The sequence below is a fragment of the Podarcis liolepis genome (genome assembly GCF_965112155.1).
Source record: "Podarcis liolepis genome assembly, chromosome: 2".
Classification (NCBI taxonomy): Eukaryota; Metazoa; Chordata; class Lepidosauria; order Squamata; family Lacertidae; genus Podarcis; species Podarcis liolepis.
This window is the reverse complement of record NC_139555.1, coordinates 89,223,851-89,241,213: the sequence shown is the minus strand read 5'-3', so window position 1 is coordinate 89,241,213 and position 17,363 is coordinate 89,223,851. Positions and strand designations below refer to the sequence as shown.

General features: G+C 40.9%; 1 protein-coding gene across 3 annotated transcripts in view; it reads right to left on the bottom strand.

Annotated features, from left to right (window-relative positions):
* Positions 1-17,363, bottom strand: part of SRGAP3 (SLIT-ROBO Rho GTPase activating protein 3) — a 211,050-nt gene that overhangs the window by 106,964 nt on the left and 86,723 nt on the right. For all 3 annotated transcript variants that reach the window (XR_014522914.1, XM_083491294.1, XM_083491295.1), the window contains exon 3: positions 12,541-12,703. Coding sequence is in view for 2 of the 3 variants with exons in the window: in XM_083491294.1 (XP_083347420.1) it covers positions 12,541-12,703 (163 nt within the window). In the remaining variant the exon portion in view is untranslated. The remainder of the gene's footprint in view (positions 1-12,540; positions 12,704-17,363) is intronic.

Here is a 17,363-nt window from a genome sequence, read left to right as displayed (position 1 = left end):
ACCATATTTATTATAGCCACATTTTTCGTGCTTTCCTCATTTTACAAAAGAGCAGGAGAATTTTTGCAACAGAGTTAGTTTCTGGTAATTCAATTAAAAAAAACCCTCTTCTGAATGTGTTGCCAATTTCCTGAACAGCTATCCAGATGGTTTTCAAAGCCCTTGTTCTGCTCTGCAGTGGTGTTGCTTTTTTAAGCAGTATGTGCATTTCAGTCTTGAATGTGATTTTGGGGAAATAAAATTGCCTTGGGTTAGAGAAATGCCTTCAGTACTTTATTTATAAATGTAGCTACAAATGCTTTCTGTCCATTTTTCTTCAGAAATTGAATTGGTATAATCCCAAAAGGGATGCAAATCACCATCTAGGCTCTGCTTCTCTCATTCAGAAATGTTAAGTCCAAATTACATGTGTTCTTTATCTTGAAATAGGCAGTAAATACATGAACCATTAATGTAGTTCTCACAAACAGCAGATGAGGTAACAAGCCATGTAACTCCACAGACTGGTCCCCTCCAGCTATTGTTGGGACCATCAGTGTCAGTGAGCATGGCCAATGGTCAAGGATGATGGGACTTGTAGGCCAAAAGCATCTGAAAGTCACCAGGTTGGAGAAAGCTGTTCCAAGAGTTCTAAAGTCCAAGGTTCAATTGCTTATGAAAGCTAGCAAAGGATGTCAGATAGCAGAATTGTGTGAGTCCTCTGCCTGAGATCTTAAAGAGCCACTTGCAGGACAGAGGAGATGGTTATAGGCTAGAAAGACCAGTGTTATGAGTCCACCGAAGCCAGTTTCAGATGTTCATATATGAAAAACCCTATGTTCAGCTGCAAGTGCTGAATATATGAAAAGTCGACACTGCTCCCAAGACACATTCTCTTCTGTGGCTTAGAAGTTTAAAACAGGAGGTACCAGTGTGCTAAATCAGCAAGAGGAGCCTTCTCAACTGCATGCAGTGATGAGAAAAATGTATTCTGTAAATTTCCACTGATTTATCTCACAATTTGCAAAACATGGCACTGAAAAAGCTTGGGGCTAAATTTTGTCTTAAGTTAAAGCTTAACTTAATTTGCTTAAAGGAGGGTATGTCCTGTGGACTTACCTCTTAGGATTTCTGTATACTCTATGTAGCCTCACCCACAAACTTGATGTAACCCCAAAATAAACCTGAATTTAAAATATGTTAAAGTGGGGATAATCTAGAAGAAAAAAAAATACAACTGGAAAGGAAGGGGAAGAATGGCATTGCTGAAAAAGGAGTACAGAAGAAGCATAGGCATATATATATATATATATATATATATATATATATATATATATATGAAAGGGCATAAGGAAAGCACCTCATGATATTGGTTACTTTTTGGTTCACACCATAAAGCTTTTTGTTTTTTTAACTCCCCAGGGATGCAAAGGGGTGGCTCATACACTTCAGCAGAAAAGTTAAAGAATGTAATGTAGCTGGAATTTTGGGCAAGTGTGTCCACTCCACACACATCCCTAAAAACAAACAGGGAGTGCAAATGAAGGGGGGGAGCAGTTGAAAGAAGACTGATATGCTCAGTGGGCACAGAACGCTGGCTGACTGACTGTTGCGGTGGGGGGACGGGACAGGGAGGAATCATATGCCTGAAATTCTGACCATAAAAACAGCGCACACTGCAATATTTAGTCGCAAGGCCCTACATGTTCTTTATAATTCGAACAAACTTTTAAAATAGATTTCTTCTAAAACGGTGGCACATAACAAGCAGCTGGTATAATTTCATATCCCAGAATTTTATCACAGGGTTGGTCTGAGCCAAGAGATCCCACATCTGACAGGAAGTCCTATAATTGAAGACATCTGGGTAAGCCATCTCCTGCCACTAGCAAAGACTACATTACTAAAATAAGGTGTTGGATATGGAGCATACACAGGCAGAAAAAAAGTTGACGCAAGACAAACAGATGCGCGCGCGCACACACACAGAGAGAATTTCTTTAACAGCAAATTCAAGTTTACCCCTTATTACAACAGAGGATTCAAATATGAAGAAATCACAAAACTTTTTCAGAAGTGATGAACGTTCAACATATGTCGAACGTTCCATCTGTGCAAGTATTTCCACTCACCACAGAAAAATCCCCACTTCCCTCCTGCTATGTGAGGTTTTAGGGGTTTGCCTGACCCACCCAATCCAATTGGGGGTGGGGTGGGGTGGGGAGAAAACCCTGTTGCACAAGCGTAAAGAAGCCTTTATGCAGAGCATCCACTGGCATAATTCATTAGGTGATTCCGGTGCTGCTATGTGCTTTCCATTTCCACAAAGCATCAGTTGCATAAACATGCTACTGTGTGCAATACATGAAAGGAAACACATTGCTAGGACAAGGAGAGAGGGCACCGTTCTCCTTCAAATATCAAATCAGACTGAGCTATTCTGTGCTTCACCTCTGACACTTGTTGCTAAGGTAGCATATCCCTCTGCCATTTTGAATATTTCCCCAGAACCCTGGCTCAAAATCTCTCCATTTTGCCTGCCCTCACTGAAGCATCATTTGCCCAACATTCTTCAGAGACCCTATTAGCCATAACCCTTGTGAGCTTGCATCCACTATTTGCTAATACTTTTGCATAGGGATGTATTATTCATTTTTGTTTATTTAAATGATTTATATACCACCCTTCAAGAATTTCCCCACACAAGCGATTTTCTTTCAGCCCTCGAAAATAGCAACAGCATTATTTCTTTTGGTCTGTTGATATGCAAAAATGGGTATCAGGTAAAAACAACTGGATGCATGGGGGGGGAATAGTAGAAAAAAAAATTTTATTTCAGCTTTTATGTCCCACACATTGCCTCTGAGTGATATTTTGTTTTTAAGAGAAAATGTTTAGCAGGAAAGGTGACAGTTCTAGCAATATGCCTGGAATGTTTTCATTGCAAGGATTTGTGATTTTTGCTGGCCCACAGCCTCAGTGTTTAGCTTTCAATGTACTCAGCTATAAACCTTTCCAAGGAAAATTTACTACTTTGCTCCAGAGGACTTATGGGTTTTATGCAGCAAGAAACCACAGCCACTAGAGGACAAGTGCCCTTTGTCATTATAACTTTGAACAGCCACTGGAACAAGCAAAGCAGTATTACTACTAAGTATTATAAAGGTCTTGAAAGACAAGTTTAATATCAACCTAAGCCACCCTGTCAATGGAAAAGTCACTGGTATGAGATTATAAAAGCTCAGTGAAACTAATGAGAGGCCTTGGGGCTTGGATCTGGAGAATGGATCATGTCTCTCAGGCAAAGGTTGTTATAACAAGTGGCCTAGCCTGAGAAGATGTGACAGTTTGGTCCACATCAGCAACGCAATCCTAAGAGTGGGGGCGGATTCCAAAGTTAGATCATAAATCTAAGCTCAGGCAGCAGAATGTTCTTCCATGCTCCACTATGCAACTCTAGTCTAAACCATTATAAATTATTATCATTGTTAAAGAATCATAAAGTTAGAAGAGACCGCAGGAGTCATCTAGTCCAGCGCCTTGCAGTGCAGGAATCTTTTGCCCAGCATGGGGCTTGAACCCACAGCCTTGAGGTTAAAACTATCAAGTTCTACCGACTATCATTATCATCATCACCATCCACCTTGAACCAGCAGGTCCCAGTGGGAGTTACAACCACTTAAAACTCAATATTAGAATCAGTTAAAACAAATTCTAGTCGCGGGAATAGGGTGGGTCCTGAAAACACACACTTCAGGTGTCAAAGGCCAGGGTAAAGAGGCACATCTTCAGCGTATTTCAGAAACTGTATAAGGAAGGGGCCTGATGCACCTCTGTTGGGGAAGGAATTCCACAGCCTAGGAGCTGCCACAGAGTGACCTCCCCAAAACCACCCTGCTGGAGTTCTGAAGGCAGTGAAACTACCAAGAAGTCTCTCTGCAAGTCTTAACACCTGACAGGAGATGGTCTTTCTTGTGCCTTATGCATAAAGAGAACCCTTCTAGGTCAGGCAAATTGCTTATCCAATACAGCTCTCACATTAGTTAGGCAGAAGTCTATGGGAAGCCTTAAAGCAGGATGTGAGTGGAACTGGCAGTGAGGGTAGAACATAGCCTTACCCTACATAAATTTGACTAATTCTCTTTTAAAGTTGGCGGCCCTCACTACATCTTGTGGGAATCACACACAGTCATAACATAGTACTTCACACATGTTGTTAATGTGAAGTACTTTATGATGACTGTCTTGTATCTTCCAACATCCAGCTTCACCGAAGAGAAAAGCTTCATTGTAACATGTACTGGCTCCCAGTACGTTTCCAAGCACAATTCAAAGTGCTGGTGCTGACTTTTAAAGCTCTAAACGGCCTCGGCCCACGGAACGTCTCCACTCCCATCATTCAGCCCAGACACTGAGGTCCAGCTCTGAGGGTCTTCTGGCAGTTTCCTCACTGCAAGAAGTGAAGTTACAGGGAACCAGGCAGAGGGCCTTCTCAGCGGTAGCGGCCTCCCTGTGGAACGCCCTCCCATCAGATGTCAAGGAGATAAAGAACTACACAATTTTTAGAAGACATCTGAAGGCAGCCCTGTATAGGAAAGTTTTTAATGTTTGACATATTCCGCTGGAAGCCGCCCAGAGTGGCTGGGTATAAATAATAACATTATTATTATTATTATTATTATTATTAAATTATTATTACTATGCTCAATGTGTTCTGGCATATCACCCTTGCCTGGGGCATTTGGAAAAATATTTGTGAATTTTAAAAAATACTAATGACTTCAAATTGTGTATGTCTACAAGATATACTGAATAATATTTTTAAATATTTTATTAACTCTTTGTTATCAATAGAACTCCTAAAGGTAGCAGAACATAGTAAAACTTTCTATGTTGAGCATCATTTTGAAGCTTTGTTTCCCTTTGCGGGAGAGCGTATCAATATTTTTCGTTCTGCAACTCCCTTTTTCTTCTTTCAATGTTATGTTAAAGCAAGGCAAGAATCTATCACATTATATACTTGAAGAGAACATGTATCATAGAGGAAATTATAATATTGCACCTAGCTAGAAGAAACACTAGTGTAAAAACACTGGAGTGAGCTTGAAACATTACCATCAGCTGTAATTTTAAACCACTACTATCAGAACAATATGCCACATCAATAGACATACAGATTACAAGCTTTCATTCTTATAGGAGAATTGTTGTTGTTACTTATTAAATCTGTATTCCACCCTTCATCCGCAGATCTCAGAGTGGTTCACAACATAACAATACAAGATAAAAAAACAAAATACATAATAAAAACAAGAATAAAAACAAACCAATAAACGCCCTGGAGGGCAGGGAGTAGGCAAAGTTGTTACATTGGCTTAAAAGCAGAACTACATCTGTTGAAATGGAACCCCATTGCCACCATAACATGCCATTTAAAGCCCAGCAATAAGAACAGAAACTCAAATGGGGTTTTTTTTAAAGCTGATTTTGTATGAGCCAACTATGACTGTTAGCGGTAATCAAGATGCTAAGATTGTGTTCATGGAAGACAATCTTACTTGGCTAAGAGTGATCGTCAAAGAAGAAGAAGAAGAAAGAAGAAGGCAAGATGCTAAACAGATACCCAGGAATTCACTTTCACTTGCTCAGCAGAAATCATTTGCACTGTTTTATTTTACAGAATCAAAAGCACTTGCATTAATATTAGGGGACATGAGTTTCCAACAATCAAAGTGATTTCTCGTTAAGATCATGTCACCACAGGATATTTCCTATGCAGCCTACCACAGAGACCTGTCTGGACAATTAGACACTCTCACATAATCCACCGTCTTGAGATTTTAGCCCTTTACCCTTGCAAAGTGAAATCTATCTCCTATGATTGTGGATGATTAATTATTTATGCAAATGTCACAACACAATGATGCAATGTCTTCTGACACCATAAAACCCAGAGAGGCAGCAATGTAACGATGGGCCTTCCTCCAAACCACAGTACATCTCAGAATGGCTATGAGATTACAGCAATCAAGGCATCCCTGGAAGGAAAGATATTTCTAGCAAGGAATGGATACAATGGGAAATAAACCCATTTAAAAAATCCATTGTACATGGGATAGATGTATAACCACACACAACCAGCCAAGCAATTGTAGTACCTATATATGTGCATTATCTCCCTTTAGAGGTCAGCAATAAGCACAAATACAGTGGTACCTTGGGTTACATACGCTTCATGTTACATACGCTTCAGGTTACAAACTCTGCTAATCCAGAAATATTACCTCGAGTTAAGAACTTTGCTTCAGGGTGAGAACAGAAATCGTGCTCCAGCGGCGCAGCAGCAGCAGGAGGCCCCATTAGCTAAAGTGGTGCTTCAGGTTAAGAACGGACCTCCGGAACAAATTAAGTACTTAACCCGAGGTACCACTGTAAAATGATTTACAAAAAAACCTGTCTGTTTAGAAATTACTTAATTCCTGGGAGTAACTGCATTACCACTAGTTGTGAGGAGGTTACCATGAAAAAAACAACATTTTCCCCACTAGTCTGTAAAGAAGCTGAAGTACAGCTGGGTTTTTTAAGCATCGCTTTTGCAATATAATTTCACCATAGTACTAATAGAGAACATCCCTATTTTGGGAAACGCAGTGATGATAAAAAAAAATACTTTTATATTATCTGCTGAAGAACCAGAAAACTGGCAAAGAAAAGTGTTTTGTGGAATCTGTCTCCAACACTCCCATTACAATCATGGGCCCAATTTTGTAATGCATCAATGTAACAAACAGAGGACAAGATAATGATCAGACAGTGGAGATCTAAGATTACTGATGTAAAAGCCTTGGGGTCATTTTAGCCATTTAGTCTTCAGTCTCCATCTAATCACCAGCAAGCAGTAAATGTACCAACATTATGAATCATAAAATCTCCAACAGTGATTAGGCAGGGCAGCTCCTAGGTATCTGAAGGTAATGGTTGCTCTTTACTCCTTATTTGTTTAGTAGGTTTGCTGCCCCTAATTTTCTCCTTGGCTCCTCTATAAAACTCCATCGACTTTCCTTCGTGCTTTGGTTGGATAGTGGCCTTTAGAACTGAACAAAGGATAACATTTTCTTTTCCTGTTTCCTTCTTTTACACTGATTTCCTCTCCCCCACCTACCTATTCTCACCACATCTTATCATTACAATAAGAGTGCATTTAAAACTAACCAAGTATCAGAGCAAAATACCCCCAGATACCTTGGTAGTTGGAGACACATCCCAGCAGCACCATGTTCCTTACACCTTCACCTCAAGCATGCCCAATAAATTCACCTGCCCTCACCCCTAGGCATGGATAGTTGGAAGTAGCAGGCTATTTGCTAAATCAATCATTGGGATCTACGTCTACAATTGGAATAAAGGTGCACCTGGAATTTCTATTCCTTGCAACTCCCTTTGCCAAAACCATACCCACAGAATAGCAAATGGAAGGGCAGTTGTGCAACAATGGTACCTACAGTAAACAGGATCCTTTAACAGCTGTGTATCTCTGAGAAAGTCATGACCACCTAACAGTTTATGGTTGTTTAGTCGTGTCCGACTCTTCGTGACCCCATGGACCAAAGCACGCCAGGCACTTCTGTCTTCCACTGCCTCCCGCAGTTTGGTCAAACTCATGCTGGTAGCTTCGAGAACACTGTCCAACCATCTTGTCCTCTGACGTCCCCTTCTCCTTGTGCCCTCCATCTTTCCCAACATCAGGGTCTTTTCCAGGGAGTCTTCTCTTCTCATGAGGTGGCCAAAGTACTGGAGCCTCAGCTTCACAATCTGTCCTTCCAGTGAGCACTCAGGGCTGATTTCCTTAAGATTGGAGAGGTTTGATCTTCTTGCAGTCCATGGGACTCTCAAGAGTCTCCTCCAGCACCATAATTCAAAAGCATCAATTCTTCGGCGATCAGCCTTCTTTATGGTCCAGCTTTCACTTCCATACATCACAACCGGGAAAACCATAGCTTTTATTATATGGACCTTTGTTGGCAAGGCGATGTCTCTACTTTTTAAGAGCTGTCTAGGTTTGTCATTGCTTTTCTCCCAAGAAGCAGGCGTCTTTTAACTTCGTGACTGCTGTCACCATCTGCAGTGATCATGGAGCCCAAGAAAGTAAAATCTCTCACTGCCTCCATTTCTTCCCCTTCTATTTGCCAGGAGGTGATGGGCCCAGTGGCCATGATCTTCGTTTTTTTGATGTTGAGCTTCAGACCATATTTTGCGCTCTCCTCTTTCACCCTCATTAAAAGGTTCTTTAATTCCTCCTCACCAACAGTTTATGGTGGTGGTGTGCATTTCTTCAGCTTGGTTTAAGAAATTCTCTTCTTTAAACACTGTGGCATGAAATGCTGATGAAGAAAAGGCTTAAACTTAAGGAAGAGACCTTGGATCAGCTGCCCCTTCTTTTATATCTCTTCTCTCTAAGTGATATCATCAATTGGCATAGAATCAATACTTGGTAAGGATATTTCCAAGGGCTACTTCAACGGTTCTTAACTTGTGGTCCATAGACCCCTGTGGGGTCCACAGATGGGCTTCTGTGAACTGAGCTCAAAAAGGAAACCAATTTCTGTGTACATGCTCTTGGAAGCTGTGGCAAGCATACATGCACCATAGCTACATATAGCAAAATAACTGCACACAATCATCCTATTACATGATTACGCATGGTTTTAAAAAGAGCAAACATACAACAGAGTCTAATCATGTAGGTTAGATTTCGTATGAAATTTACAAAAAGTTAGCGTATTCATAGCAAACTTCTAAAAGGGGAGCGGGGAACTCTACACATTTAGTTGGAGTTTTGGAAATGTAACCTTAAAGGAGTAAGAACATAACAGGATCCTCTGAGACAGTTCTGCTTCTAGGGTTAAAAAATGTATTTCCATGCTCGTGTAAGGCAGCTTGATCTCTTCATATCAGAAGGTGATAATGGCTCCAGGCCCTAAAAATCTTTACCTGCTGATTTCTGCAGATCAAGCTGCAGTTACAGGCACAAGAGAAGGCTGGGCTGTTTTGTGGTTAGTTGGCAACCCAATGTTCCACAGCTACCAAGGGGACTCCAGAAGCACCTGGGCATAGGAAAATGAATGGGTGAGGACTTTTTCTTGAAAGTTCAGCACAACACAGCTGAACATGGTTTGCCTTAGCTCATCAATATGTTAAACCAATAAATGAAATGTGGCAAGGATGAAGAGTGTTAAGAATGACTTTGAAAGACGAGTAACATGCTTTTATTGATAATTTCTAGCTCCATGCAAACAAGTTAGTTCACTGGAGCACTTTAAAATGGAGGGGGGGTAGTTAATGATAGCCATTTTGTCTACTTATTTCTGAATAATTTTGCCACTTCAAAAATCTCATATAGAACTTAATGGAGTTTACAGTTCCAGAGACAAAAACAGGTAATGGGTGGTCTTAAGGGAGGTAAAGGAGAAAAAGCTCCAAGGATAAACACACTACTAGCAGATTGCTAAAGGCTAATAAAGCAAGGATAAATTATGGGTGTTTTCATATATCCCTCATATTTGCATGATGAAAATACCCATTTGCAATGGAAAAATTCACCACACATTACCATTCCTGTATGTATGTCCCCACAAGATGTCAAAACCAATTAATAATGGCTCAAAGGGGGAAATTAAAAGTGACATCTCTGAAACAAAATGTTGCTCCAATTTACCATCAGAGCAATCTACAACAGCTGTAGAACAATTAGGGGCTGTTCTTAACCCTTCTAGTGCTATCTAGCCTGCACAATTATTTTTAAAATGAGCTTGAGCATGGCCTCCACAGTATGAAAGTTGGAAGGACTGCAAAAACAAAACAAAACACTGAAAAATAAGTTCCAGGAAGAAATCTTGCATTGACGCAGCAGATGCGCCTCATTCACTTAGCCATTTAAGGTAGAGCCGCCAGATTATCTACCTCCTCAACGTCCGCATAATAAAACCATTTTGCATTTGTGTTTTCTTTTGTTTGCTGATGTGAGCTAGCAAGGCTGGATACAGTGGGTATGTCCTGTAGGAATTTTAAAAAGTGTAGTGGGAAATACTCATGTGACAACATTGCAAGGAAATGTCTTGAAAAATATTAAAAGAATAGCTATTTCCAGGACAAATTAGCATGTGAAAAGGACTTTAGTGTGTGTGTTTTTAAATCACATTGTCACACATGTTATTAATCTGATTTATGAGCTGATCACTTTAAAAAGTATGCAAATCATGCCTGACTATGAATGCCTGGCCCAGATGGTGTTCTTTATTCTGGTCAGTAATATTATGGCTTCACACATGCCTTGGCTTTCCCAAATATTACAATAACAAACAAATAAGCACACAAATAAGAAAGGAAAGGCTAATAATAATACACAATGGATTAAAGCCTAGGGAAAGACTAGTTCCAGAATGTAAGACGCACACACAACAGTGACAAAATTACAGCACGAAATAAGCTGTTTAAAAATGGTTTTAGCTCATCATTGTTTCCCAGAGACTTGTGAGCTGTACTGAGACTTCAGCCTTAAGTGACATGTTGTGAATAGAATCTCAGATGCACACGCAACACAATAACTCTGCTTTGCTCCGATTAAAAGCAGGTGCTGTGTGTGGCAAGCTGCGGATGGCATCAAGCTAATGCTACCTCTGGTTCATGCCAGGAACATATCAGCTTGGGGTGATGGCAGAGGGGCACTTAGTTGAGCATACAATGGAAACACAGATCCCATTGGTTATGCCAGGGAAAGCTACCATTCTAAAGGAATTGCCTAAGAGCCACTGTCCGAGAAAATAAACTGTTAAAGCTGTCAAGGCTTGAACGAGCACAGACTCCAGCTCCCTCTCAGGAGATGTCCACACTTCCATTCGCCCTGGTGCTTTCCTCAGGGAAAGCCACGGTGCGCTGCTGAATCGGAGCCAACGGCAATTAGATTTTTCCACAGATTGCTGTTTGTTTCAGTTCAGTGGCAATGAGCCTGTTTTCCCAGGAAAGTTGCGGGGCAAACGCAAAACTTATTGGATTTGTGATTTATAGGTACGGGGCAAGCTGAACTGTGGCTGAGCCTACACTCCAGACAGAACCCCTGACTCAGTCAAAAGGGTCTGACAATCCAACGTTCCACTGCTCTCGGAATGCCTACTAAATAATTCCTCACAGCTTGATCTTTTTTATTCCAATGACCCATATAAAAAGTGGCCTTTAATGCCAACTGACATAATGGGAAACCTCACAGGGTGTGTAGTCACCTCTTTAGTAACAACACAAGTCTAGTAGTTTCTTGGCAGAATGCCACCTGAAGAACCTCTATACATTGTATCTGCCAGGCCTCAATTAGAAGTACAGTCATACCTCGGGTTAAATATGCTTCAGGCTGAGCATTTTCAGGTTACGCTCCGTGGCGACCCGAAAGTAACAGAATGTGTTACTTCTGGGTTTCGCCGCTCGCGCAGACACTCAAAATGACATCACACACATGCGCAGAAGCGGCGAATCATGACCCGCGCAGTCGCATTCTACTCAGGATGCGAACGGGGCTTCGGAACACATCCCGTTCGCATCCAGAGGTACCACTGTCCTGTTAAATAGTCTCGTAATACTGACAAACCAAATGGTTTTATAACAGAACATTTAGGGTTTGTCCACACTTGTCCCGTGCCTATAAAGCACAACGCGGGTGGCACTGTGGTCGAAACCACTGAGCCTCTTGGGCTTGCTGATCAGAAGGTTGGCAGTTTGAATCCCCGCAATGGAGTGAGCTCTTGTTGCTCTGTCCCAGCTCCTGTCAACCTAGCAGTTTGAAAGCATGTCAGTGCAAGTAGATAAATAGGTACTGCTGTGGCAGGAAGGTAAATGGTTTTCTGTGCGCTCTGATTTCTGTCACGGTGTTCCGTTGCACCACAAGTGGTTTAGTCATGATGGCCACATGACTGGGAAAGCTGTCTGTGGAAAAACACCGGCTCCTTCGGCCTGAAAGCGAGATGAGTGCCACAACCCCAGAGTCGCCTTTGACTGGACTTAACTGTCCAGGGTTACCTTTACCTTTTTTATAAAGCACGAGTCTGAGCGGTTTTCCACTTGTCCTATGCTTCCTAGGCACAGGTCCATGTGGTTTCGCGTTTGCCCCGCAGCTTTTCCCTAGAAAACATGGTCTTTACTGCTGAATCAGAACAAATGACAATCCACAGGGAACCCAACTGCCACCATTTGGTCCAATTCAGCAATTAACCATAGGTTTTCCCAGGAGAAGGCAGTGGGACAGATGGGAGGTGTGGACGAGCCCTTATATATGTAACTTTAATTGTACAGTGTCAGTTTCTCCACAGTTAATGACAAGGGAACCCCAGAATAGTTTTCTGAAAAGGCCCACAAGTCTTTATATAAGAGAACCTGTTCAGACTCATATGCTCTGGCATTTTGCCCCCAAAGTTCTCTCAGCACTGCTTCATTATGTGGCGCTTACTCTCTCAGGAGGCTATTGAGTGTACTATACAATAAATCAGATCAAATTAAGTGACACAAACATTTGTTTACCTTTTTAAATAGCCGGATGACATCCTCACTGATCTGGGAGAGTCTGACAATGACATTGTTCATGAAGATGTCATTCAGGGTAGCATGGTCTCTGCTTTCTCTCCGAGTTTGGGTCAGTACCAGATACCAGCAGTTCACGGGAGAAAGAAGGTGCTGATCCTTCCTATAAGCATACAAATTGATGGTTTAAAAAACGTTAGCTCACACATGAGGGCAGTCTTCTTGCTATGATTAATAATGAGTTCCACCGACTAAAAGTTGCTAGCAAAAAGGTTGAGCAGGCAAAGAAATCCTGAATTAACTTTCTATAAAAAGTTATGCGCTTACAGCAGTTCACTGTAAGAATCTAGAGCCAATATGATGATACAGTTCACAGCTAATTAAAAATTTTGTAAATAAAAAAGATCAAATTCATGAATTAGGAATGGGCAATAGTTATGCCCTTTTTATACTAACAGCCCAATCATATACCACTGAAACTATGTCCTGTTTTATTCAATGTAGCTCACTTTCAAAATCTGTGCATTAGCAAATGGTATACCATAATAAAGTGTTTGCATTATGATAGAAAGCAAGGTAAAAAGGAAACCATTTCCACTATGAAGTCTAATAACATACTCCAAACAAATTGGAAAATGTTCTTTTTCAAAATACACTTCATTCCAGCATTAACATTTTCAGAATAAAAACAAAATTCCATGAACACAGGTAAATATTTAACTTCAGTTCCCAAATAAAATTGAATGTTTTTTAAGCCAAGTTGATAGGTATACCCCAGTATATAGTTTAAATGCAATCCACACCAACAAAGCAATACTCATCGAAGAAACAGATACTGTACATGTTCAGCTGGGTACAGTTAAAGGTCAACAGAGAACTAAGTTAGTTTCACTTTTTTGACCAGACAATTCCTATTCCCACAAGTCTCTGACTATAAATCACAACCATAAACTGATTTGCCACACACAGGAAAACAATCAGCTCCATACACACCTTTTATTTATATACTGCCAAAAGACTTTGCCTTAAAAAGGCTAATAAAATTTCCAATAACACCATAGATAAAAACAGTAAATACAATGAAGACAAACAAGCCAAAAAAGAAAAGCAGATAAAACAATAATAATAATAAAAAAGGCCCTCAAATGTCATAAAAGGGCCAATATAGTAGGATGGACTTTATCTGGTGCCTTTATGATAGCAATGAAGGCACCAAGCAAACATGGCAAAGGAGGGAGATTCCTCAGTGTGCCACCACTGAGAGGGCCCTCTCTCCAGGAGCTACAGAATGTAACCCAGAGGGGGACTTGATAAGAAGTGAATTGATAGCCAGGTTCAAGTAGGAGGAGGTGTAAAGGCATTTAGGAGTTGAAAGGGTAAACACCAGCCCCTTGAAGTGAACCTAAAAACAAACCAAGAGAACTATACCCCCAACAGCAAAGTGCTCTGTTAAAAACACACACAAATAAAACCCCATTGTTTATGCACATAACACACATAGGATTCTAATTTTATTATCACATATCCCCTGTAAAGTAGACTGACATTGAAAAATAGCCATCTAAGTCAGGCTTCAGATCTGACAAGGGTATTATTTGACAAAATTAACAACTGCTCTTGCACTTTTCTCTTTTCTTCTTTTTTTGCAATTTAATATTGCAAAATTGTTTTAACTCTACTGTATGTTCCGCCCCCGCCCCTGCAAAAAAGGCAGCCTTGGAATTTGAGCTCCTTGGTCCAAATGCCTATCCAATACACACCCGGTTCAGCTTCCTCTTCCCAGCTTTAGAAGCCAAACAAGAGGCTGGATGCCAAATCACCCTGAACCACTGTCTTGTTGAGGAAAGAAAATTACAATGAACGATATTAGACCAATTCTTTGCCATTAAGCAATCTCAACAAGTCCCTAGAGAGCAGTCAAGACCCACAACGAACATCTCATCAAGTCAAGAATATTATGTGCCGACAAAGCAATGCAGCAAGACTTAGAAACTATGCAGTAGGGAACAATTCTGCATTAGTGGGGAGAAGGACTAGGTGACTTATTAGGGTTTTTCCATCTCCCAGGCCAGCTATCCTGACAAACCATTTAGAGGCCTCCTTTTGTTATAGACATTGTTGGCTGTACTGCCAGTCACAGTTTTGAGTCAGAGAATATTGCAGCTTGCTTCCATTCATGTAAACTGCAATAGTCCACAAGGGCTACAAATTAGAGATTGGAGACCCAGTGGAAGATTGGGCCATGAGCCAGATTTTATTGTATCCATTTATACAAGAAAGCTAGTCAAAATTCTAGATGAATACTGTACAAGCCAAATACAACTAACCAGACATGCATGGAAATCCACTAATAGCTCAATAAGCCACTTGTTTTTGCTGCCTACCTACACCCAGGACAGCAAAAATGGAGACGTTTTCAAACACCTGGCTGGACCAATGTTGTGATTAGGACTGGCACTATTGCAAACCATGTGCCACGAGTTGCACAGCCCTGCTCAAGTCCAAGGACATCAGGAAATATGCACATTCCATTCTGCGGTATTATAACATACCATTGGCCAAGAAAACTGAAGAAATGGAGTTGCTTTTTAGTTTATACTTATGTTGTAACACACTTCACTTGTAGCCACTGGCCAGAAAAATACTGGGCTGCAGTAAACATACACCACTTTCTTCTCCCTGTAGCAGTTTGCATGATTAACATTGGCCACACAGTTCATTCTATGCTGCCAGCAGTTTCTTCTTTTCCCTTCCTAGCATCACTGTCAAGAAGCAGAGGCTGAAGTTACAGCCCTGCATTCCTATACGTTGTGTGTCTTGCAAAGTGTTAACTAAAGCTTGGCAACGCAGCTCAGCCGCTTGCTTCTCAACAAGCAAAAAATGCAAATCCATCTCAGCATCCCTGATGTAGCAGAAACATTTTTACACGTTTCAGTGATGTTCATTATCAACACAATGAACACCAAGAAGCGAAGGGATGACAAATGCTAGGAATGTGTAGCGCCACACTGTTCTGATCTGTCTCTCCCCATCTTATTAGCCGGAAAACATTCCATTTCTCAAGAGGATTTCTAACTAATGAGGAGACACTGATCATCATCTGGATTCCTTCTACACAGATACACATACACACCCGGTGTTGTGCATGAGCTTGGCAAAAGGAAGCCATTTCCACAACTGAATATTTGAACCTTATGGCTTCATGGGGCTTTAAACAAAGCCATCATGATTAATGAAATTTTAATGGTTCCGAGGAAAACTGCCATGTTTTCAGGAGCATTTTTCCAGTGCACAGGCTGGTAATGTTTGCAAAATGCAAAACATTGCAAATACTAACGAAACCCCATACATAGGAGGATCTCAAAGCACTTATTATTCATTTTCAAAACAACTCTCAATGTGCGACCGCCAACCATTAATTGGCTTATTATATTTTCCTATGTTTGTAAGTTGAAAAAGTGGAATGAAAAACCATGGAATAAGCAGTGTTCATGACCTTTAGAAGAACTAACTGAAGGACAATAGAGATGAAGGGTTAACACACATAGACACAGACACATGCAAGAGTAGAGGATGGCCCAGGGAAGCTGGACCAAGGATAAATGGTGCTCTGAGGTAAAAAAAAAAAGAATAGCCATGCATGATCTAGATAAAGACCATTCAAGCAGTGACCCAATCTTTCTATGACATCTGTGTCACTAAAATATACCTACAAGCAACAGGGGAAATTTATTGATTGTAATTATGCTTCAGCATAAGTCTTCCCCCCTTCTTTTCTGCAGCAACACATGTGGATATTTAATTAGTGCCTTTAACTTCTAGCTGTCCTTACAGTTCGCAAAGGGTGTGCTTTCCAGGCAATAGGCAACCAATGAAACTCACTAAAAATAATCAAGTAGCGTACATGACCATGGAGGGAGAATCCTCAGTTAACTATAGGACTGGAAGCAAACATTTTCATGGCTCTGAAGTCTGCTATCACAGCTTAGGTAACCCTCCCACATGGAAAAAAAGAGCAAGGAAGTACACTATGATATGATTTCAGCTCAAAGGCGTTTACAGAAAGCACCATTTCCAGACACGAACAGAGGATTGCTTCCATTCCTAGCCAGCTCATCAAACATTTTGGCCTGAACAGAAGTTCTCAGCTACGCTGACACCAACAGAAATGCTGCTTTTTAAGCTCTCCACAGCCTATAACAGAACAGCCAATGACTACACAAAGTGAGCCCCGATGAACCAGAAGTGCACCAGTTGTTTATTGCCTCTTCCTTCAAGGCATCGCTACTAAACTTTGCATAGGTCATTTGCCAACAGAAGAGTTTGACAATCCAGCTGTTCTGCATGCTCAACAATCTCGGGAGCAATAGAAGATACCCAAGAGTGAAGATCCAAAATGTGAGGAGTCAGCTATTATCTGTGTACAGAAACAGGTGGATCAAGGCTGCCCGCCAAAGGTTTTGCAAGGTAATCCAGCAATAGCGAAAAGGGCAGGGGAAAATAGTAGGCCGGGTGGTGCTGAAGATTATTAATGTATAAAGCAAATAAATGGTTCAGTTTTGTTAAGCTCATTTTCCATTTTCCCTTTGAAACCATAATGTTCAATAATATATTACTGCTGTTTAAAATTGATGAACCACTTTATAAGCCTCAGCAGCTTCTTCACTTCCAATCTACTATCTTAGAGGCCTCCAAAAAGTGAGGAGGGGGAGTCTCATGACCTTATTAAGGCTTTCCTAGACACATGAAAACACCTTTCAGCTCAATGAGCAGCAGCCAGCCATCACAGCAGATACAAAGTATAACAGAACTACCTGTGGCCT